General features: G+C 38.8%; 2 protein-coding genes and 1 long non-coding RNA gene across 5 annotated transcripts in view; 1 reads left to right on the forward strand and 2 right to left on the reverse strand.

Moving 5' to 3' along the window:
- Positions 1–6,648: 6,648 nt before the first annotated feature.
- LOC116537178 (cyclin-Y-like protein 2) lies at positions 6,649–18,119 on the reverse strand. The gene is made up of 4 exons (XM_032259222.1): positions 17,815–18,119; positions 16,753–16,919; positions 8,103–8,265; positions 6,649–6,914 (listed from the first exon to the last, which is right to left on the reverse strand). Exons 1-4 carry the CDS (start codon positions 18,019–18,021, stop codon positions 6,804–6,806), a joined length of 648 nt encoding a protein of 215 aa, XP_032115113.1. The 5' UTR covers positions 18,022–18,119; the 3' UTR covers positions 6,649–6,803.
- LOC116537181 overlaps positions 8,744–23,938 on the forward strand; it is a 20,724-nt gene continuing 5,529 nt past the window's right edge. The window contains exons 1-2 of the long non-coding RNA XR_004263006.1: positions 8,744–8,757; positions 11,324–11,327. This is a non-coding gene — a long non-coding RNA (uncharacterized LOC116537181). The remainder of the gene's footprint in view (positions 8,758–11,323; positions 11,328–23,938) is intronic.
- The window catches only part of LOC116537179 (cyclin-Y-like protein 2), a 14,779-nt gene continuing 9,337 nt past the window's right edge, over positions 18,497–23,938 (reverse strand). For 2 of the 3 annotated variants that reach the window (XM_032259227.1, XM_032259226.1), the window contains 2 exons: positions 21,668–21,703; positions 18,497–18,770 (listed from right to left, as the gene is read on the reverse strand). In XM_032259227.1, coding sequence (XP_032115118.1) covers positions 18,680–18,770; positions 21,668–21,703 — 127 coding nt within the window. In that variant the 3' untranslated portion in view covers positions 18,497–18,679. Of the gene's footprint in view, positions 18,771–20,994; positions 21,704–23,938 lie in introns of those variants that run through there. The other variant, XR_004263003.1, reaches the window with a different exon arrangement.

Below are 23,938 nucleotides of genomic sequence, written 5' to 3' on the forward strand. Positions count from 1 at the left end.
TGACCATGGCGTCAAGCAATAAAAGGGCAGAAAGAGTGAAAAAGCAATGGAGTATGCCCACCTGCTTAGGCCACCGCTCTACTTATCAGAAATGAGGTGCCAGTGGGCTACAAAGGACTGAGGCACAAGAAAATGGAGTAAAGAGAAAAGAGTTTCTTGCACTCTCTCTGCATGGTAGGAGACTGTTTCCTGCTCCTCAGCTGGATCAGGAAGGCTGTCCTGAGCCCTGTCTTTCTCCACCCAAGTCCACTTCCAAGTTCAGGCCTCCTGGAAGACAGACTGGGAGACACCAGAGGAGGGAAATGGTAAAACTCAATGCCAGCTCAGTGTTACTTACAATTCTTTTGAGACAGAATCTCACACTGTCACCCAAGCTGCAGTGCGCTGGTGCGATCTGGGCTCGCTGCAACCTCCACCTCCCAGGTTCAAGCAATTCTCATGTCTCAGCCACCTGAGTATCTGGGATTACAGGCATGTGCCACCATCCTTGGCTAATTTTTATACTTTTAGTAGAGATGGTGTTTCACCATGTTGTCCAGGCTGGTCTCAAACTCCTGACCTCAAGTGATCCACCTGCCTTGGCCTCCCAAAATGCTGGGCTTATAGGTGTGAGCCACCATACCCAAACCCTAGAGCTGTTTTTCTTCTTTTTTTCTAAGATGGAGTCTCACTCAGTCACCAGGCTGGAGTGCAGTGGCATGACCTAAGCTCACTGCAACTCTGCCTCCCAGGTTCAAGTGATTCTCCTGCCTCAGCATCCCGAGTAGCTGAGATAACAGGTGTGCACCGCCACACCCAGCTAATTTTTGTATTTTTAGTAGAGATGGGGTTTCACTATGTTGGCCAGGATGGTCTCGATCTCTCGGCCTCTTGATCCACCAGCCTCAGCCTCTCAATGTGCTGGGATTACAGGCATGAGCCACTGTGCCTGGTCAAGATTTTACTCTTGCATTATAGATATGGGAATACAACACTGTCTGTGGAGATGTATTCCAGTAAGAAACACAAGACATAGGATAAAATGTATTTGTAGAAATTCTAGTAGATTTGATTTTAGTTATACTCACCCATAGTTTTAATCAAGATAAAATAGATGGCAGGAGATTATTATTTAGCTTTGTAAATATAACAGAAAAACTGTCATACTTCTATTTGCTCCATTATATTGGAACATTGGACAATGTTTGATACTCTGTGTCATACTCATTTTCTTAAATTTTATTTAAAACTTTATAAATTATTGTTATTAAACTGGTTTGCAAAATATCTCAACACCACAGCAATTTATCAAACGTATCTCATGTTTCAAAATCCTTGTTTTAGAATCACATCAAAATTATTTAAAATTTAATAATATATGTGTCACAAAATATGCCAACACAAAGTATTGAATGGTTGACTTAGTAATAAACCTAATAATGATCATTAAATTACATAACTTTTATCTCTAACTAGTGACTTCAAAAGGAGCAATTTCAGTAAAAATGTTTCCAAAAAATCATTTTTAAAAATACAATGAAGACATGAAACATGAAACTTCTATGTTTAAAAAAATGTCAAGACAACTTTCTTCAGACCAGAATATATACTAGTTTATTTTTATTTTCATTCTCTCACAGTTATGGAGAATCAGGTCAAAAATCAAGTTAGAAATTATTCAAGAATGTCAGATCTGCCTCAAGTTATTTTTATTAGATAGAAACAAATAAAATCTTTGTTTTTGTAAAGGGTTTTACACAGGTTTTCTTTAGACTATAAATGACAAGGAAACAGGAACCATTTTCTACATATGTTCCAAGTAATAAGTCATATTAAATGCTCACATCAATATTTCTTCAATAATAAGCCAGCACTGTATCAAGTGCTAGAAATAAAAAACATTAAAATTCTTTCCATTATTCATTTTGAAATAAAATTTCAAGAACTATCTTTTTTGTCGTGGTGATTCTTCATCGGGTATGGATGAATGATGAGGCATAAATAACCAATGTAAAACATTCCAGAATAAAACGGTGTCCTTGTCATATGCTCATGAAATATTAGGCTCACAGACACTTTGAAGGGTGAGAAAAATAAAATTTATAAGCAAAAAGGATAAAGAGGAACCAGGGACCCTCAGCAGAGTGAGAGTCCTGCTAGCGTAGGCTTCCCGCTTCCCAGATTGAATTCCAGGTTCCATACAGGAAGGGAAGAGGCCAGGCTCTCGACACTGCAAACTGTGCGAACTTCCCGAGGCTCCACTCCAGTGCTCACTCCTCCCAGCGTGCAGGCTGTTGGAGGTTCTCTGATGACCCCTTTATACTCAGCCGCCTCATTCCTCTCTCTAAATAAGTACATCCAACTGCTGTTAGAGTAAGGATGCTGCTTCCTACTGTCAGGGGCAGTTTTGGGAAAGCAGCACTGAGTCCCCTCAGAGGCCTATCTAAGGATCCCTGGAAGAAGGGGTCATTGTCCAAACCTCCAGCTGCTTGACCATTCAACCTTTGATGGCTGAAGGTGAGACAACACACACCAGATTATTGGAAAACAGGTATCAAAACAAAATGAGCTGGGTGCAGTGGCTCACGCCTGTAATCCCAGCACATTTTGGAGGCTGAGGCAGGTGGGTTGCCTGAGGTCAGGAGTTTGAGACCAGTCTGGCCAACAGAGTGAAACCCCGTCTCTACTAAAAATACAAAATATACAAAACACTACATAGGCATGGCGGCAGGTGCCTGTAATCCCAGCTACTAGGGAGCCTGAGGCAAGAGAATCTCTTGAACCCGGGAAGTGGAGGTTGGTGAGCCAAGATCTCACCATTGCACTCCAGCTTGGGCCACAAGAGAGAAACTCTTTCTCAAACAAAACAAAACAAATCAAAGTGAATCAAAACAAGGGGAGGGGTAAGGACAGCTCAAAAGTCCCAAGGCCTTTTACCAGTTTGCACAGGAGAGGGAGGCCAAAAACCCCACTGATAAAAAGAAACTTGGCCCTTTGGCCAGCATGTTGTGCTTCTGGGTTCCCTTCCCCTGAGCCCAATCCTAAGCCAACCACTTTAAGGTTTGAAAACCTAAGTTTTCTCAATTTGGAGGATACATCTTAGAAAGTGTCCCATAGTACAGAGACAGAATTACCTCTCTGTGAAGACAGGACAGAAGGGGAGAAAGAAAAAGATGTTTTTTCAAAGGAGTCCCAGGGGTTCAGGACGGATTTCAAAGGGGTACAGATGGAAGATGGATGGCTACCCATCTAAAAACAGGGGAGCAGGCACACCTGGTTTCCTTCTCTTCCTAGCAGATATACCCTGGGTATGTGAGGAAGAGGAGGGTGTCCTCTTTCCCTCTTCTGTCCTTGCATCCCTGAGTCCCAGCAACCCTGGCAGGTGTCACCCAGAGCTGCCAAAGCAGCTTGCACTCATGAAGCAGGGAGGGCCTAGAGAATAGCAATTATCCACTCTCACCCATGTCTCTAGTCCACCTACTCTCAGTAGCCTTGGAGTTCCCTAGACCTCATTTATGCCACGGATACTACTCACCCATGAAGAGGAACAATATAATGGATGAAACTGGAGAACATTATTCTAAGTGAAGTGACTGAGGAACAGAAAACCAAACATCTTAGGTTCTCACTCGTAAGTGGGAACCAAGCCATGAGGATGCAAAGGCATAAGAATGATACAATGGATTCTGGGGCCTTGGGGGAAAGGGCAGGAGGTGGGTGAGGGATAAAAGACTGCACATTGGGTAGTGTACACTGTTCAGGTGATGAGTTCACCAAAATCTCAAAAATCACCGCTGAAGAACAAGGCAAAAACCGTTTTCCACATACGTTCCAATAATATTAAATGCTCAATCAATCTTTCTTCAAAAACAAGTCAGCACTAGTACCAAGTGTTAGAAATAAAAACATTAAAATTATTTCAATTATTCATTTTGAAATAAAATGTAAAGAACTATCTTTTTTTTTGTGGTGGTGATTTTGTTGTGGCGTAACCAAACACCTGTTACCCCAAAAACTATTTAAATTAAAAAAAATGAAAAAATTTAAAAGTCTATGACAGAGAAATAAGAGGTCTCATGAATCTGTAAGTCATATTTCTGACAGCATGCCAAATAGATTTATGTATTTATGTGCTGTGTATACAATATTTCTCTACTATAGAGAGCTCTAATTCATAGGCTTAAAGAAAAATACAAGTACATAAGTCAACCATTTTATCAATAAAAAGACTAGTCAAATGCTTTTTCACATTTATGTGACTTAAGTAAAATCTTTTATAAATAAGCTGGCTTTCAAATTATTGAGAAAGTATTAGAAATGCTGTGAAAATTTCCAGCATTGTTTGCATTTGTTGATGACGTGATTTTGTGTTTATTCCTGCAGAATACTATGAAGATTTGTTATAAGGGTTATAAAACTATACAACCCCGCCCAAGACAGAATGATCTTTGCTTGTGTAATTTTTGATAAAAAAGACATGGAATAATTTGGTTTAATGAAAACATCAACATTCTGAGTTACTGGTAAAATACCCTTATATTTAACCTTAAGAAAATTACTTAAATAGGCTGGGCATGGTGGCTCATGCCTCTAATTTGGGAGGCCAAGGTGGGGCCGATCGCCTGATGGCAGATGTTCGAGACCAGCCTGGCCAACATGGTGAAACCCTGTCTCTACTAAAAATACAAAAAAATTAGCCTGTGGGGTGGCGGGCACCTGTAGTCCCAGCTACTTGGGAGGCTGAGGCAAGAGAATCACCTGAACCCAGGAGGTGGAGGTGGCAGTGAGCCCAGATTGCACCACTGCATTCCAGCCTGGGCAATAAAAGCAAAATGTTTCAAACAAACAAAGAAAAGAGAATTACTTAAACACCTGAAATTCACAGTTATAAAAAATGGTTAACAAGGAATTTACTTTAAATAATGACTATCACAGTTTTCATCATCTAGATAAAATATTAAATAATCTTGTAAATGTAACAGAATAAATGGTTGTAAACAGACTTGTCATATGATTTGGTATCTAAGGTTATTAACAGATATTAAGTAGCTGGGTAATTTCCAACTCAAAAAATGTAGGAAAATACTTTTAAAATGTTCTTATTAGGAAGTCAATATCTTTGTCTAATTCAAAGCTTTTATAAAAGTTATGTATAAAATGAGGTAATAGGAACCAGGAAATAAAAGAAGAAAGTTAAAGATATAAAGAGGTATTTTTGATAAAGGTGAAAAAAGGCAATTTTATATAAGAAGGAATCTTTTGTGGTAAATTTTTTGTCCTAAAATAAAATGACCAGGCTGTTCAAGAAAGAGAATATTTAGGCAAAACAAAGTCTAAGTATGTTGTGAATCATCTATGTAAATTGATAATAAGATTAGTTAATGAAAACTTTGTTTTTTTTTTTTTAGAAAACAGGGTGGTATAATTTAGTTGGATATGAGTAAGAAGAAAATCCTAATAGTCTTTCCAGAGGTGGGTCTTTTATATTAACAAAATTACACAAATACAAACTATAATTGGTTAAAACAAGACTTTATTTAAAAAATTTATTTATTTACTTATGAGACAGAATCTCACTCTGTCACCCTGGAGTGCACTGGTGCAATCTCGGCTCACTGCAACTTTTGCCTCCTGGGTTCCAGGAATTCCATCGCAACTTTGCTTAAGTTTCTCTCCTTTCCCTAGCTCCCAGACTCTGCTCTGTCTTCAGTCTGAGCCAATATACAAACCCCGTTTATGCCCCTCCTAAGAACAGGCTGACTTCTGGCTGAAACCTTCCCTAAGCTTGAATCTGATTTTGCTATTCTCCACTCTTCTTCCCATCTTCCTTCTAATCTTGTTTGCTCCTCCATAAAAAACACAGCCCTTTTCTGCCTCTTGTGAGATGCTTGCAGATCTGATGCTTGGAGCTTTCCCCATTGCAATACTCCTTTAGAATAAAGTCACGTCTTACCTACATCTGAATTTACTTGACAATATCTAGAAACAGCCTCAGGACAATAAAAATTATTCCCTCACAGAGGACGTCACAACCTCCCTCCTATTCTCAACTCTGATCATGCCTGCCTGTGCATTCTCAGCTTTCCAGCACTCTGTAGCTTCTCTCAGTATAAAGGCCCCGTCTATGACTTCTGGGGGCAGGCTGGGACACCTGAAGGGGAGGACCCTCAGGAAGAAACGACTGTGCTATTCATGAACTCCTTTGATATGCTTTAATACTAATACTGTACTGCAATTTGGGGGAAAAGAAAAAATATTTAAAAGAAACAAAAAAGTTACCTTTTAAAATCTAAAAAATTTAAACCATTGTTTAAATTTTTAAAAGACTTACATAGGCTGGGTGCCCCTGTAATCCCAGCTACTTAAAATAAAACATTTAATTAAGGAGGGAGGCTTAGGCAGGAGAATGGCTTGGACCCAAGAGGTGGAAATTGCATTGAGCCGAGATCACACCACTGCCCGCTAGCCTGGCAACAGAGACTCATCTGAAAACAAAACAACAAAAGCCCGACACAGTTCACAGCTATCAGCCAACACACTATGCAAGTATCTGTGAGTGGGCAGAGGGAGCCTTCACATTGGAGTGGTTTCTATAACTCTGTTTACATTCAAAGGGACACAAGAGTGTAAGACTGTGCTGTTGCCCTGACAAGGTCCCATTCTTTACTATAAAGTGCAATCTTAGTTGCCCGTGAGTTAACTTGAATTGAGGTATTTCTTCTTTTGAAAATACAAACTTTTCTAGTTATTTAGCAGGAGAGGTGGTATTTTCCTGTCTTTTTTGGTGAGGGGTTCAGATGTTACATTACCCTTCATTTCTTCCTTCAGGAGAGGACGGCCTTAGCGTGCTGAAGACGAATTAAGTCATCAGCACTCAAAGACCCGGTCTCGTGAGCAGTATAGAATGCTTCATCTTGATCCATCCTTGATAAAGCCTAAGAATGTCAAATAGAAAAGAGGTACAATTTTAAAAAGGGTTCCACCCTTTTAACAATCACCATTGATGAGAAGCCACACATGCAGACTCCTTTAGATAGTTCAGCTACAGCTACTTTGGCTGAGGTTTACACTGCCAACTTCTGGCAGCTTACTTAGGTCATCTCCTTTCAGGGCTAGAATTAGATTGCCGGAGCAAAGGGGAGCTTGCTTTATTAAGTTACTTAAAAACTGGGCTCCCAAGAATGTCACCGTATTGTGACAAGCTTCTAACTCTATCATCTGTTACCTGTGCACTTGTGCCTTAAAAATAACAAAAGCACACTTTTGCAAAAAGTTAGTTTATTAATCTATTCACATTCTACCCAATCTATAGAGTTATTATATACCGAAAGAAAATCATAACCAGGCAGGCATGTGCTGGATTGCATTGAAATGTCAACAAAGCCTAATGATTAAGCATCCAAAGGCACTACTTTTATGCTTATGGTAGAAAATTGTATTATTTTAAAATATTTCCACGATGCCACAGAACATGCCTATTTTAATTGTTCATCCTTGTCAGCTGTAATTTTGCTGTGTACTTACCAAAAGTCACAAACCATAAATATTTCCTTGTCCCATAAAAGTTATCATTTCCAGTAAAATCCCATGTACTTCCTGCAGCCAGTACTTGAGACACGCACACCTCATACTGTCTAAGTGCATGTCTCTCGGCTTAGGCACTAATGGTTTGTCTAACACACCCATGGGACTGACTGCACTGTGGTATACACAGTAGAAAATGACAGAAATTTGCAAACTGAGCAATAAAAAGTAGTCAAGAGTGGTAAGTGCATTATGCATGTAGACATCGTTAGACATACAATGGCAAGAAATCATTTCTGTATGATTATTTGCAAGGGCAAAGGTTCAAAATGTTCAAGTTCATTAAGAATGAATTTAATTTGATTAAAACATTCTGAATTATGGCCACAAAAGAGATAATATCTATAATTTTTAAAAAACATGAATCCTTATAAAAACCATAAGAGATACAGGAAATAGAATGCCGAAAGGCTAATAAGCTCTTCCGTATGTTAATTTTGAAGCTTTCCATTTTTCTAATCACTACTTCATATGACCTAGTCATAAATGTTGGAACTGGTGTTTGACTGAAAACCCACTTAGTAACTTCATAGCCTTACCTTCAGATCCCATGCTCTTTGTCTGTCAAGAAGGGAAGATGGCAAACTCAGGCCATGATTGAATGCCAACTCACGAAGATAGAAGTAGTGGCTCGTATACATGCCTCGAGAAACACTGAAATCATAATTAATTAGCTCCAAGAAGTCCCTTTGCAGCTCATCCCTGGGGAAGGAGAAACACAAGAAAACCAACACAGGACCATGTTAGTTCACTGGGCTATCTTCAAAAACATTATTCTTATGTAAGAAATGTGGTAAAGCTATCATGTGCTCTAGTTTATTAGAATTCATGAAATAACTCACACTGGACAGAACCCGATCTAGCAAAGAAATACAAGAAAGCATGCAATTTTCCCAATTCTCTTTGAAAACTCAGAAAAAAACTTGTACCAGAAACAAAACATGAATGTAAAAAATGTGTCAATAAACTTGATTTTCTCCTATGCTTTCAAAGACATATTCACATTTAATATGGAGAAAAATGACATAATCTTAAGAAACATGGTAAAGACTTCAGCTTTTTTATTTCTTTGAAAACATGAAAGGATTCAAAGGGAAATTCCTAATAGAAACATGTGGTAAGGTCTATAGTTGTTTCAGTTCCACACGAAGATAAGAACTCATTTCTGAAATAAAACTTATGAATGTATAGAATGTAGAAATGCCTTCATTTACATGATATTTTCTCCAAGACCCATGATAATACACACTGGAGACAGACCTTATAAATATAAGAAAGCACGTTGGATTGGAACCCGGGTAGATTACCAAATACAGAAAAGTTTACAGTTTTCAGAATTTCTTCAACATTGATGTGAAAACTTTCCCTAGAGGGAAACCCTACGAATGTTCATAAATTGAAAAGCTTGATGCAAATTCATTCTTGTATAATCTTCAAAAAGATACATAAGTAAATGTTATCCTACTTCTATTTTGTTTCTCAGTGATTCTTCATTTGAAAGGGTCTCTGTATTACTTCCGCTTCTTTTGCAAGAAAACATTGAGGTTACAATTTTGTAGATAATTTTTAAACAATACTATATGCATTTAATAGGCAATTGTTTTTGTTAAGTCAGATAACAAAACTTTTCTCTAGTTATTTTAAAATATCACATTGAGCTACTAGAATGGCTCCAAATTCTGTTTTGAAACACATGCAGGTGGGTTCCTACGCTAATGTCCAAACAGGGCACAGCTGCTTGCAGTCCATTCTGAATCCAGCACCCCAAGTTTGGGATGAGGAGAAAGGTGACGGCCTCCTCTATACTTGTGCAGCTGACTCGGGGCTCATTCTTGAGCATTCCATTGTACAACTCAGACTTCATGCTCACTCCCAAGACACCACAATAGTGATCAGATGACAGAAATGATGAATGCCATTTATTAGCTTCCACTATTATGGGGCAGGAATACTCTTTACACCTCCAACAGTAGAAAGATCAGAGAGAGACATCTTGGCTAAACTAAGCTCATTTTATGAGATGCCTTCTGGTAGGGTGCTGGCCTTACACACTGTTTCTCATGAGTTGAGTTAGAAATGAAACCCCAAGGTGTCAGTATCTGTCACCCCTGGCCACAACAGAATGTGGGGATGAGTTGAATGCACTGAGAGGGGAACAGACTGGAAGCAACCCTCTGCTGCATGATTATTCACCTGTCCTGGCCAAAGGTTTTGCTTTTGTTTTTTTGAGACAGGGTCACCCAGGCTTTATAAAGTGCAGTGGCATGATCCTAGCTCACACCAGACTCAACCTCCCAGGCTCAAGTAACCCATGCACCTAAGCCTTTCAAGGCTTGGAATTACAGGCTCATGCCACTCAGCTGGGTGATTTTTAAAAATTTTTTGTAGAGACAGGGTCTCACTTTTTGCCCAGTCTGGTGTTAAACTCCTGTGATCAAGTGGATACTCCCACCTTGGCCTCCCAAAGTGCTGGTATTATAGACATGAGCCACTGTATCCAGCACTTGGTCAAATGTTTAAATAAATATAAAACTAGAGTAATCTTACCACTCTCATAGTAATCACTGTAAAGACTTAATTGTATAAAAACAATACCTCAACAGCACATTTGGTTTCTTGCTTTTAAAGTTTCAATGTTTTATCCACTGGCTAAGTCAACAAATGCTTGAAGTTCTCCGGTATGGAAAGCAGTTAGGATATAAGCAGATATGTGGTTTTCTCATTGGTTTCACTGAAAACCCAGCTGAAACTACTTCCAACATTAATTTCCTATTCATATAACCACAAGGCTATGATGGGAATGTCAATCAGATATGTGAATAATCAGCTAACCAGAACTTAATTTGCTATAGGAATATATGCACTTCATAATCTCTTTTCTGTATTTCCATAAACATATTTCAACTGTGTAAAATATGGTATTTCATAGAATGATCATGTTTATTAATAGTAGTTATTGAAGAAAACAATTATTACTACAGGATATGTATCTTCTTAGTTTTTGTTGTTTTTTAAATGGCTGAATAGCATACCCTTTACAAGCACAGCAAATTTTTGGACTAGAAGCTGCTGGGTTGAACTTAAATGTATATGTGTGTGTGTATACATATAAGTTGTTTATCAATAATGTTTTTAAATTTTATTTCAATCATTTTTGAGAAACGTGGTTTTGGTTACATGGATAATTTCTTTAGGAGTGACATCAGAGCTTCTGGTTCACCTACCACTTGAGCAGTGTACCCAATATGTAATTTTTTATCCATCACCCCCCTCCCAACCTCCCCCCCAGTCCCCAAAGGCCACTGTATCATTTTATGACTTTGGATTCTCATGGAGAATACATTATATTTGGTTTTCCATTCCTGAGTCACTTCACTTAGAATAACGACCTCCAGCTCCACCCAGGTTGCTGTAAAGGCCATTATTTCATTCTGTTTTATGGCTCAGCAGTATTCCATGGTATATATATTCCACATTTTCTTTACCCATTAATTGATGGGCATTGAGGCTGGCTCCACATTTTTACAATTGCAAATTGTGCTGCTATCAACATGCAGGTGCATTTGTCTTTCTCATATGACTTCTTTTCCTTTGGGTAGGCATCCAGTGTGAGATTGTTGGATTGAATGGCTGTACTGTTTTCCATAGTGGTTGTACTAGTTTACATTCCCATCAGCAGTGTAAGTGTTCCCTTTTGACCAAATCCATACCAGCACAGATGATTTTTTGATTTTTTAATTATGGTCCATTCTTGCAGGAGTAAGGTGGTATTACATTGTGGTTTTAATTTGCATTTCCCTGATAATTAGTGATGTTTCTGAAGACAAATACATCCTAACAAGACTAACAGATGTTGAAAAGTTCAAAGAAAAATCTGATAGATATTATTTTTAAAAGGTTCAATTTATAGTCAAAAAGAGACCATTATAAATAATCAACAGCAGAAGGACAAGATAAATGTCCATTAAACACTTTGTTGTAATGTTTTGCAATCTCCAAAGATCGTGAGCATAGCTCCTGATCCTTCTGCGTTCACAAACGGCACTATGTAGAGCTGGTCATCTTGGGGCTGGCCTTTGTCATCACTGCCTCTGGAGCTCATTTCTCTGTGCATTCTCTGACCTTGGAACTAGAGCTAGAGCCCCACCAGATTAGCTGCAGGTCTTGAGATCAATTTAACTGCCACTATAGTGGAGCTAAGTGTTCATCATTACAAATTTTGCTCCCTTCAAGAAACCAGTTTACAAGCTGGGCACAGTGGCTCAGGCCTGTAATCCCAGCACTTTGGGAGGCTAAGATGGATGGATCATCTGAGGTCAGGAGTTCAAGACCAGTGTGACCCATGGAGAAACAACATGGAGAAACCCCTGAAGAGGGAAATTAAATAATAACAATAGTAGTCTGTAATTGCTACATAATAAAAATTTACTCTGTTGTGTTCAATATAAAACCTAACCCCCAGCTCTGCTTGAAATTAACTAACTTCCTATAAAATCTACCTTACCTACTCTCCCTACTTTCTCAGCAAAGTTCCCAGGCATCTCAAGACTCCCGTTTTTCTTGAAGACTAGTTGCAAGGTCACAGGGTAATATAACACCCAAAGAATGTGCGATGTGTTTCTCAAAATGCGATTTTCAAACATAACATACATCACAAGACATGTCACAAGTTAACTGTCCTTTCCTCTGGCTTCTGTAAACCTGTTAGTTGCTATGTCATCCTGGCTGTATAACAAATCAAGCCCTGTCTTTGTTAGGCTCTCAGCCTTGGGATGTAAATCTGCCGAGCTGGTGGCCACCTTAATAAAATCCTCCTGTTTCACCCATTGGTCTCTCCAGGCACCTGAATATTATGTAACACCCCATCTCTACTAAAAATAAAAAATTAGCCGGGTGTGGTGGCACATGCCTGTAATCCCAGCTACTCAGGAGGCTGAGGCAGGAGAACTGCTTGAACCCAGGAGGTGGAGGTTGCGGTGAGCCAAGATCACGCCATTGCACATTGTTGCCTAGGCAGCAAAAGCAAAACTCTGTCTCTCTCTCTCTCTCTCTCTGTCTCTCTCTCTCTCTCTCTCTCACACACACACACACACACACAAACACACACAGAGAAAAGAAACCAGTTTACAGATTGACGACAGTAGTAATTAAGAGAACTTTAGCTTCTGCAACTTTCAAATGACATTCATTTTCTGTTAAATCCTTTACTAAAATGGCTACTAGCAACATCACCATGACAACTCAGTTTATACTATGAGCAAATTGGTAACTTAGCAGCCATTTGAACAGCAACCAAACATAACTAGTCTCTTCTTGGTTACAAGAAGCCTCATTTCAATTGTAAATACACACTGTGTTAATTCTGAATGAAAGTCTTTAAAATTTTTTGGGGGTACATTGTAGGTGTACATTTTGTGGGGGTATATAAGATTATTTGATACAGGCCTATGATGTGTCATAATCACAGCAGGGTAAATGGAAAATCCATCACATCTGAAGCGTGTATCTTTTTATTTATTTATTTTTACAAATAATTCAATTATACTCTTTTAGTTACCGTAAAATGTACAATTAAATAATTCTTGACTGTTGTCACCCTGTTGTGCTATCAAATACGAGATGTTATTTATTCTTTCTAACCAAATGTGTACACCTATTAACCATCACCCCTTACTCCTCTCATCCTCCATACTACTTCTACCAGCAGCTGCAAACAATTCTCCTAGTCTATACCTTCATGAGTTAAATTGTTTTAATTTTTAGTTCCCACAAATCAGTGAGAATAGGTGAATTTTGTCTTTTTGTGTCTGGCTTATTTCACTTAACATTTCCATCCATGTTGTTGCAGATAACAGGATCTCATTCTCCTTTATGGTTGAATAGTGTTCCGTTGTGTATATGAACCATTTTCTTTAGCCACTCATCTGTTGATGAATACTCAGAATGCTTCCAAATCTTGGCTGCTGTGAATAGTGCTGCAACATACATGAGAGGCAGGTATCTCTCTGATATACTGATTTCCTTTCTTTTGGGTTTATACCCAGCAGTGAGATTCCTGGATCATATGGTGGGTCTATTTTTAGTTCTGAGGACCTCCAAACTGTTCTCCGTAGTGACTGTATTTAAATTACATTCCCACTGACAGCGTACAAGGGTTACCTTTGCTCTATATCCTAGCCAGCATTTGTTATTGCCTGTTTTTACAACAAGAGCCATTTTAAGTGCGGTGAGATGATCTCTCATTGTACTTTTGATTTGCATTTCTCTGAACACCAACGATATTGATGTTGAGTATCTTTTCATATACGTGTTTGCCATTGGTATGCCTTTCTGAAGGAGTTTTCAAACAGGTCTCACTTTGTCAATCAGGTTGGAATGCAGTGGCAGAATCACAGCTCACTGCAGCCTTGACCTCCCAGGCTCAGGTAATTTTCACATCTAAGCCTTCTAAACAGCTGAAATTACGGGCACATGCCACCAAGCCTGCCTAATGTGTCCTCTTTTCAGAAATGTCTATTCAGATATTTTGCCCATTTTAAAAATCAGATTGTTATTTTTATTTCTATGGAGTTATTTGAGCTCCTTGGTATTCTGGTAATTAATCCCTTGTCAGATAGTTTTCAAATACCTTCCCGCATTCTGTGGGTTGTCACTTCACTTTGTTCAGTGTTTCCTTTGTTGTGCAGAAGCTTTTTAACTTGATGTGACCTAACTTGCCCATTTTTGCTTTGGCTGCCTGTGCTTATAAAACATTATGCAAGAAATATTTGCCCAGTCCAATATCGTAGAGAGTTTTCCCACTGTTTTATTTTAGTTTCATATTTGAGGTCTTAGATTTAGATCTATTTTTAGTTTTTTAAAAGACAGAGATACTGCATTGCCCAGAGAGTCTCGAACTCCTGAGTTCAAGCCGTTCTCCCATCTTGGCCTTCGAAAGTGCTGGGATTACAAGTGTGAGCCACCATGCCCAGCTTAGACTTACATCTTTAATCCATTTTGATTTGATGATTGTATAAGGTAAGAAATAGAGGCCTGGTTTCATTCTTCTGCATGTGGATATCCAGTTTTCCCAGCACCCCTTACCGACGAGACTGTCATTACCCCATTGTATGTGCTTGGCACCTTCATAGAGAATGAGTTCACTGCAGATGTATGAATTGGTTTCTGGGTTTCTATTCTGTTCCACTGGGCTACGTGTCTGTTTTTAATCACAGTGCCATGCTGTTCTGGTTACTACAGGTGTAGAGGGTAATTTGAAATTAGATAACGTAATTCCCCCAGGTTTGTTTTTGCTCAGGTTAGCTTTGGATATTCCGAGTCTTTTGTAGTTGCCTATATATTTTAGGATTCATTTTTTTATTTCTATTTCTGTGAAGAATGTCATGGCTTTTTGCAGAATTGTGGAGGTTCCACATTGGTGGTCTGAGATCAGACCTGAAGGAATTCTCTAGATTAATGGACAGAGACTCGCTTCTTCACTTACTTTCCCACAAATGAAGTCTGTCTCTCTGTGCTAAGCTGCCTGGAGCTGGGATAGGAGTGATACAAGCACCCCTGTGGCCATGACCTCTGGGACAGCACTAGGTCTGTCCAGATGGCACTAGGAGTTGCAGTCCTTGTGACCTAGGCAGACTTTCAGGTTCATTAAGGACCCCAGACTATTTTATCCCATGGCAGCCAGGCTTTCACCACTCAAGTTCCAACCACGGGGATGAATAATTCCCCTATGGTTGGGGCTAGTCTAAATGTTTTTTCTGTGGGTGGGCTTTGGGTGGATTCAGCTTTGTTTTGTGTTCTGCTATGACGAGGCAGCACTGAGTTCAGGCAAAGTCCCACAGCTGCTGTGCTCTCCCTTCCCCAAGCACGTAGCCTCTCTCCTTGCCACAGGTTCACAGTGGTGGCATCAACAATTCAAGACTGTCTTTTCTATGCTCTACGGTGCCTCTTTCACTGATACGACATTAAAACCACGTCATATGAACAATTAAATAATTTTCAGTTCTTATGGAGGTGCTTTTTTATTTAGATAGTTGCTAAAGTTGTTATTCCTGTGGGAAGCACAATTGGCAGAGACCTCTATTTGTGACTGCATACATCCTGAATCACAGTCTTATCTGGAGTAATAGGCAAATGTAAAAACAAAGAAACAAAGAAACAAACAAAAAACAAAAACCTCTTGCCACTGCCTGAGGATCTTCATCTTCATACGCTTCATGTACTTCTATGTCATCAAGAGGCGTTCCTTCAGATTTTCCTAAGTGTCACTCACAAAGCCATTCTCACTGTCTAGTGGACACTGTGAGAGCCTGTGCCGGAAATGCCTCCCTGGCTCACCCTACCAACCAACTCCAAGACCCTTCCCTTTACAGCAGTCATGAGGCCAGGCTGAAAGACCCATGAAGCTCCTATTTCTGTGTCATGTTGCCGTCTATGAGCAATCCCATGATTCAGCAAGATTTCTTGCATTCTCATAGATACCTTGGGGCCCCCCAAGTGCTGCTGTGGTTGCATTAATGCCCTGGGAACCTCCTGAGTGTGGTGAGCATGGGGTGATTCCCCAGCAATGTTTCTCAGACTGCCTGAGGGGAACACTGGAACTTCTAACTCATCAGCCCAGTGATGCAACACTCCTAATGGGGAGAGGACAGGGGCACAGGGAACTGTGGCTATTCTGTATCTCAAGGTTTCTATAAAATGGATCTTCAGAGAAAAGCGGGAGAACACCAGCAAATGCAAATACACAACATATGGCTCAGGGTGAAGCTATACTTCACAGTGCAGAGGCCCCAAACCTGTCAATGGGCAAACAATTATTTCAAAGGCCAGATATGCACTCCTCACAAAGGGACTAGAACTTGCAGACAGCTTGTAAAAGCTGTAAGGAAATTGACTGTACTATCATGTTTCTCATTGTACACTGGTAAGATATTTGCCAAAAACATTCACCAGAAAAAGACTTTTCCATTTATGAGATCATTACAATGGCAATTTACCAAGACCTACCAATGAAGAGTGAAAAATATGACTGTTCTTTTAAAGCTGGGGAGAAAGAGTATGTGGTATTTATGCCCATTCTTATTATCTGCATAATGTAACCTTTAAAAGTATTTCTCAAAGTGTTTACATTTATGGGAGCAAATAAAGTATTCAAAAATGGTTAGAAAGTTCACAAAAACCATACAAACTCACATATCGTCAACTGTAATTTTCTCAAAGAGCTTGCATAAGTTCTCATTGCACTGAGCCACATTGCTCCCAACCTTGACGACAAGAAGAATGGCCCCAAAGACAATCCTCCTCCAGTTGGTTGGGCAAATATTGATATCAGCACACTCTAGAAGTCTTCTTACGTATACCTGCAAAACAGAGCACTGGCCTTTGATTTAGCTCAGTTTAAGTGCTGTGATAAGAACACCTATGAAAAACCAGAAAACTTCTGGTTTTGACCAGGAAGTAGATGCCTTTTATTCTTATGTTCTACAGAGACTTTGTTTCATCAGGTTAAGTAAGAGGCCATATCACAATCATAGCCCAAATATTTCTGCTACCTACTCAGCCCAGCGGGGGTAGATTAACACATCCAAGGAAGAATGAACTGAGGGCAGTAGCTCTCAATCACAACATACATGAGAACTGCCTGGGGATACACCCTGGGACTCAGCTTAGACCTACAATGGCATGCATTCCTGCCCATGAACCAGATGGTCTTGTTACTGCTCTTCATTCCAAGCCCTCCACATGCCCTGGATGTGTGTGCACTGCATGTGCATGTGTGCACTGAAGTGTGGGGGGAGAAATCAGAAATCCCTCCGGCTGCCTTTAATAGCAATTGTTCTGTAATGAGAAATGCAATGCAACATTTAAGCCATAATGATGATTCAACTCAAATGTGTGTATTTGCTTTCATAAGTTTCTCTTAAAGATCTGAGATAATTTCAGAAACCAACTTTCATTTAAAATCAGGAACATACTACCCTGTTTACAAGATCAATTTCTTTTTTTTTTGGAAATAGAGTCCTGCTCTGTTGCCTAGGCTGAAGTACACTGACTTGATCTCAGGTCACTGCACTCTGCCTCCTGAGTTCAAGCAATTCTCTTGCCTCAGTCTCCCGAATGGCTGGGACTACAGGGGCATGCCACCATGCCTGGCTAATTTTTGTATTTTTGGTAGAGACAGGGTTTAACCACATTGGCCAGGTGGCTCTACAAGACCAATTTCTAAAGATGCTTTATAAATAGAAAATATCTTACCAAGCTTATGATTGTTAAGTAAGCATTTAGCTTTTTGGCTTTGCACAGGGTACGCAAAAATCTTAAAATCACTTTGTGTGTAGGATCATACTTAAAGTATTCTTCCACAACCTCTCCTTGCTGAAAGAAGAAAGGATGCATGTAAGTATCCATTGAAGAGAAAACCTGAAGTGCTCTTAAGACAGCAGTGTTCACATTTGTGTCCATGTATCATTTACAATAATTTTGACTGGGGAGGTATCTTTCAGTTTTTACAATAAGAACAGTGGGATCTTAAAATACTGTAATGATTTAATACTCATCAACATTCACTTAAAAATCGTATCAGGTAAAGTTCAGAAAATTTTTGTTCTTTTTTAGTCTTTGCCCCACACAATTCTATCCAAATGTAAGCTACTCTTAGGCTTTAATGTCTTACTGATGGTATGTCATTCTCTGCAATAAACTTTGAGAAAATACAGTTTCCTGTAACCATGACGCTCTAAGCCTACGGTGTTAAATACAATAGTCACTAGCCAAATGTGGCTATTATGTACTTGAGGAAGTACATTTTTAAATTTTTATAACATGTAGGTTGATTTAAACTTAAATTATTTTTAACTGTCTTCATAAAAGTCATGCTTCTGTGTTAAAAGTATATACATATACTCACATTGCTTGATGCTACTAATAACTGTCTTTTAAAAGATACATTTTCTGTTATTTCGATAGTAGATTTACTCATACTAGTTCACTAACTAAAGAGAGCCGCAGATCAGTTCTTATTCTAACACATTCTTTCTACAACACCTAAGGGGACTAAATGCAACATGAAATGGGGAGGATTTAAAGATGGCTTTGACATCAGCATGAAACAAATACAAGTCTATGATAAAAATACAACCTCAATAAAAGTGCCACTTACGTTAAATGGGAATATATGTTCATCAAATATTTCCAAAGTTCTATTTTCATCTCTATAAAATAAGAATGTGCGTTACTTCAAAAACTGTGAATATCGTAGTATAATACCTTTTTAGTATAATAATGCCTCCTATGTGCTTTGGTGTTAACTTCACCAAAGCAAACAGTTTTTACAAATTCTTCTCCTGGATCCTGAACTGCAGAATGTTTCCCAACCTCTTCTTCCTCAGCACATCATATCCTGTACTGTGAAGTCTTTTTCACAATAACCAGTCAGAGCTGCCTATAGGTATTGACCCTCCCTAACAGGCAATGACAATAAACCAAACATATTTTCTCTCTTCTTAACCACACATTGAAACACAAGAATGTTTTACAAAGCAGTAGTGGTGGGCAATAAAGTCTTTAGGACTTCAATAAATGTAAATGTGATTCCGATTTCCTAGCTTCCTTTCTTTTTAGTCCTCTGTAGTATACTTTCATGATGAATTTATTTATTTTCTGTTGTTTGAATTAAAAACTCATCTGCCCTTTTATTTTAAAAGAACCTAGTCTTTGATTAACTTTAAATTCTGTAAAACTAATGCATTCTGCCTGTGTGATAAACCAGTGGTTCTTGAAATGTGCTCTGTGGACCTCTGGGGATCCTGAAGACCCTTTCTGAGAAGGCCTAAGAAGTCAACCCTGTTTTGTTTTGTTTTTCTGAGATGGAGTTTCACTCTTGTTGCCCAGACTGGAGTGCAATGGTGGGATCTTGGCTCACTGCAACCTCCGTCTCCCAGGTTCAGTTGATTCTTCTGTCTCAGCCTCCTGAGTAGCTGGGATTACGGGCACCCACCACCACACTCAGCTAACTTTTGTATTTTTAGTAGAAATGGGGTTTCTCCATGCTGGCAAGGCTGGTGGTGAACTCCTGACCTCAGGTGATCCATCTGCTTGGCCTCTCAAAGTGCTGGGATTACAGGCCTGAGCCACCGTGTCTGCTGGACACTGTTCTGATAATCGTACTAATTCAACCTCAGAAAGCTGATACAAAAAAATGTTTTTTAATTAGGAAAGTAATACAAAGACACTGACTACTTTTTCATAGACACTTGCCATAACTGTATAAAAGCAACAGTGGATAAAGCTGCTGGTTTCTCAGCCTAAATCAAGGCAGTGGTACCAATTACACTGGTAGTAATTCTGTTCTTTATTGTCCCTTACAGTTAAAAAGCAGTCTAAAGTCCTTAAGAATGTCTTTGTTGAGGCGGTAAAAATTAATGGTGTTACTAAATCTTGACATGTCTTTTTGATATTCTGAATCAGTAGAAAGCTAAGAAGAAGCGCTTCTGCTAACTGCAGTATGGTTGTGCTTAAAAAAATTCATGATTTAATTGTGAGCAGAACAATCACTTTTTACACAGACATCATTTTTATTTAAAAGTATTACTGTGCCGGTGCAATGGCTCACACCTCTAAAATCCAAACCCTTTGGCAGACAAAGCAGGCAGATCGCTTGAGCTCCTTGAGATGTTCGAGAGTAGCCTAGGAAGCATGGTGGAACTCTGTCTCTACCAAAAACACACAAAAATTAGCCAGACGTGGTGTCACACCTCTGTGGTCCCAGCTACACAGGAGTCTGAGGTGAGAGAATTGCTTGAGCTGAGATCATGCCAATGTACTACAGCCAAGTGACAGAGTGAGGCTCAGTCTAAAAAAAGGGGACAACTATCATTCTCAAAAATAAATGAACGGAGGCTGTCACGTCAGGGAAAATAAATATGTGTTCCCAATGATAAATTAAGCTTTCCTGAGGACTTTGAAAATCTGGCTCCTTCTACTGTAGGCTTGACAGCTTTTCAATACTTAAAGACTTTTACAATAATATTGGTGGTTAAAAGTGATTTTTGACACAAGAAAACATAAACCAATATATTCCAAATAACTAATGCATGATAGTATAAATGCAAGTATGGGGGGAAAGATCCATTTACCATGCAAGACAGATTAGTGAGTGCTGACCAAATAAATTTATTAATATGTATAATACCACTGCAACTAATTTTAAAAAGTAGCACTTGCCAAGTTTTCACTTACTATTAAATACACACAGCTGTCTCAAAGCTTTAAAAATGCACCTTTTACCAACTACATATTTGCATGAGATTAGGTCATGTCATTGCTTCCCTTTTTTGACTACAGGCATGCACTATCATGCCCAGCTATTTTTTGTATTTTTAGTAGTGATGGGTCTCACCATGGTGGCCAGGCTGGTCTCAACCTTCTGACCTCAAATGAATCTGCCCGCCTTGGCCTCCCCAAAGTGCTGGGATTGCAGGTGCCTCCCACCACACCTGGCCATTTTATTGCTTCTTAAGGCAAATTGCAAAGAAAGACCTAGAGAATCCAGCTGTCTTCTATTAAGTGCGACATTCAAGGTTTTCAATAATATAAATACATGACACACTTTTTACTCAACTTTTTGTTGTAGAAAATCTATTTTCTCATTAAAAATTTTATGTTAACAATATTGTTCTCAAGGAGTATTTTCTGTTGTCACAACCTGGATCATGGGGTACGACTGACATCTACTTGGTACAGGCCACCAGTTCTGCTAAACCTTCTGCAATGCACAGGACAGTCCTCGTGACAAAGCGTTATCAAGGTATCAAGATATCAACAGTAGTAAGGCTGTGAAATCTAAACTAAAAATAGATTTTGAAAAAAATCTCAATTTTATAGTTCTATGACAGTAAATATCAATATCATCAATATAAATACATACTCTTTGAGATTCCCAATCATTTAAGAATTAAAAGTGTTGAGGACCAAAGAAAACACAAATAATTTGCTTGGACATTTTAGTAGGCCCAATACAGCTCATGATGTCTAGAGCTGTGACCTAAAGAGCTGGATAGCTTGCAAAGTAATTAGCCAGAATAACAAGACAGTTTTTTTAAAAGCTCACCTTTCCTTGATAAGAAGATATATCTCCAAGGCCACACTGTGGAAGGAAAAACATTCATAACAATAGATGTTATCATTTGTTAGGTCTGAAGACATTTTTTTAAAAGGGCGTGGTGGAAACTCTCCTAGGAGAACTGAAATTAAAACCTTCTAGTTCAGAACAGTACCATAAAGGCACTTTCTTGTTTTCATTTCTTGGGTTTTAGCAAAAATATGAGAACAAAAATGCAAGGCAATACAATACACTGTTAGAAAACATGTTTCTGTAGATGATTATAATATATAAATAATAACATATTTCCCTGTTATATGTTCTTCTACCCACAAAACCTTTCATCACATGCAATTTATTTTATGTATTTATTTATTGTGTGACCCAGAGTCTTGCTCTGTAGCCCAGAGCAACCTTGGCTCACCACAACCTCCACCTGCCGAGTTCAAGCAGTTCTCATGCTTCAGCCTCCCAAGTAGCTGAGACTACAGGTTGGTGCCACTATGCCCGGCTAAGTTTTGTATTTTTAGTAGGGATGGGGTTTTGCCATGATGGTCAGGTTGATCTCAAACTCCTGGCCTCAAGTGGTCTGCCTGCCTCAGCCTCCCAAAGCGTTGGGATTACAGCTTGAGCCGCCACACCCTGACTCATGCAATTTATATCTATGTGTACATATGTTTAAATTTCAGCCACACAGTAGTGGTTTCTTTTTTAAGATGTTAGGCCCTGCATTTTAGTTTAGTTCACTTTCTCCTACCCACCCATTTTTTAAATTATTTCCCAAAAAATGCATAACATAATGAAAGTGCTTTATAACAAATAAAATTATTTGAAATTGCTTTTGCATAATTACTAGAAAATGTATTAGTAAACATAAGCTCACATGACATCAATGACAGGTACAGCAATCCTAAAATACGCAGTGCGAACAAGGTAGTGTAACACAACACAGTATAATATCAATTGCATGTATCTTCAGTTAGTTTAACTGCATTATTTATGAACAGATACAACTCTTCAGATATATGTAACTGTACTCCTAAGTTACCCACTGATGCTGTGTATCAGAAAACAAGAGGTTCTCTTACGTAAGTTATGTGCTTCCATTTGCCCTCAGCAACTACAATGAGGTTCAAAATAACTGAGGGAAGGCAAACCTCAATTTTAGTAATAGCACTTTTTAAAAAGCCTGTAACATTAGCACTTCAGATGGATATGTCTATAGTACTTGAAGTAGTTTTCATCTCTGAAATAATTTTAAAATCACAGAATTTGAAGTTATATGCTGGAAAGGACCAATGACCTTACAAGACATTTAATTCAACACTTATTTTACAGGTCAGGGAAACAAATCTTAAAACTGACTTTCCCAAGGTCCCAACAAATAGGAGCAGTTTCTTGCCCTAAACTCAAATTAGGCAGTGGCTCTAAATTTTGCTGCATAATAAAATCACCTGAGAAGCTTTAATAACTGCCTGATTTTCAATAATTAGCATTGGATATAACTTTGGCCATCAGGGTTGTTGGTAAAAGTTTCCCAGGTGATTTCAAAGCAAAATTTGAAATGATTGAGTTGGGGTGAAAATCAGAATCTTCTGGGATGCTTTTCTTCACATAAAGATGCTATGTTTTCCTAAAAGGCTTCTCAGTGCCTGGAGATAGAGGGAAAGTGGAGATTGGAGGACACATGTATTTGCAGACATGTATTTTGAAGACAAACTTTGCAAAAGTGATCCCAATGAGTTCCACCTATCCCACTGATAACAGTGCACTACTAACTTGTGATGAACATTTTTCAAAGTCTTTTCCCGAAGCCAATTTGCCCTATTAATTTGCTCAATAAACCTCTATTTCACCAAGAGTGAATACACCAAATGATCATTTCCCAAACTTGCTGATGGCAAATTAAAACTTACTTTACTTTTGAAAGTAGACTTCTAAAAATTAGAAGAATGAGGAAAAAAGCATGAAATTTGTTTGAACAAGGCTATCTTCAAAGCTACTTTGGAATTCTAGACTAACACATAAAAATCGTTTGAATTCAAAAGCAGCCAGGGACTTTAGCCAAAGTAGTTTGTTTGTTTGTTTGTTTGTTTTTATGCTCAAAAATTTAAGAGACAGCCAGGTGTGGTGGCTCATGAGTATAATCCCAGCACTTTTGGAGGCAGAGGTGGGCAGATCACCTGAGGTTGAGAGTTTGAGACCAGCCTGACTAACACAGAGAAACCTCAATTCTCCAAAAAAAAAAAAAAAAAAAAAAAAAAAAAAAAATCAGCTGGG

This window comes from Sapajus apella, unplaced genomic scaffold, assembly GCF_009761245.1.
Source record: "Sapajus apella isolate SASKATOON/1434 unplaced genomic scaffold, GSC_monkey_1.0 scaffold107, whole genome shotgun sequence".
NCBI lineage: Eukaryota > Metazoa > Chordata > Mammalia > Primates > Cebidae > Sapajus > Sapajus apella.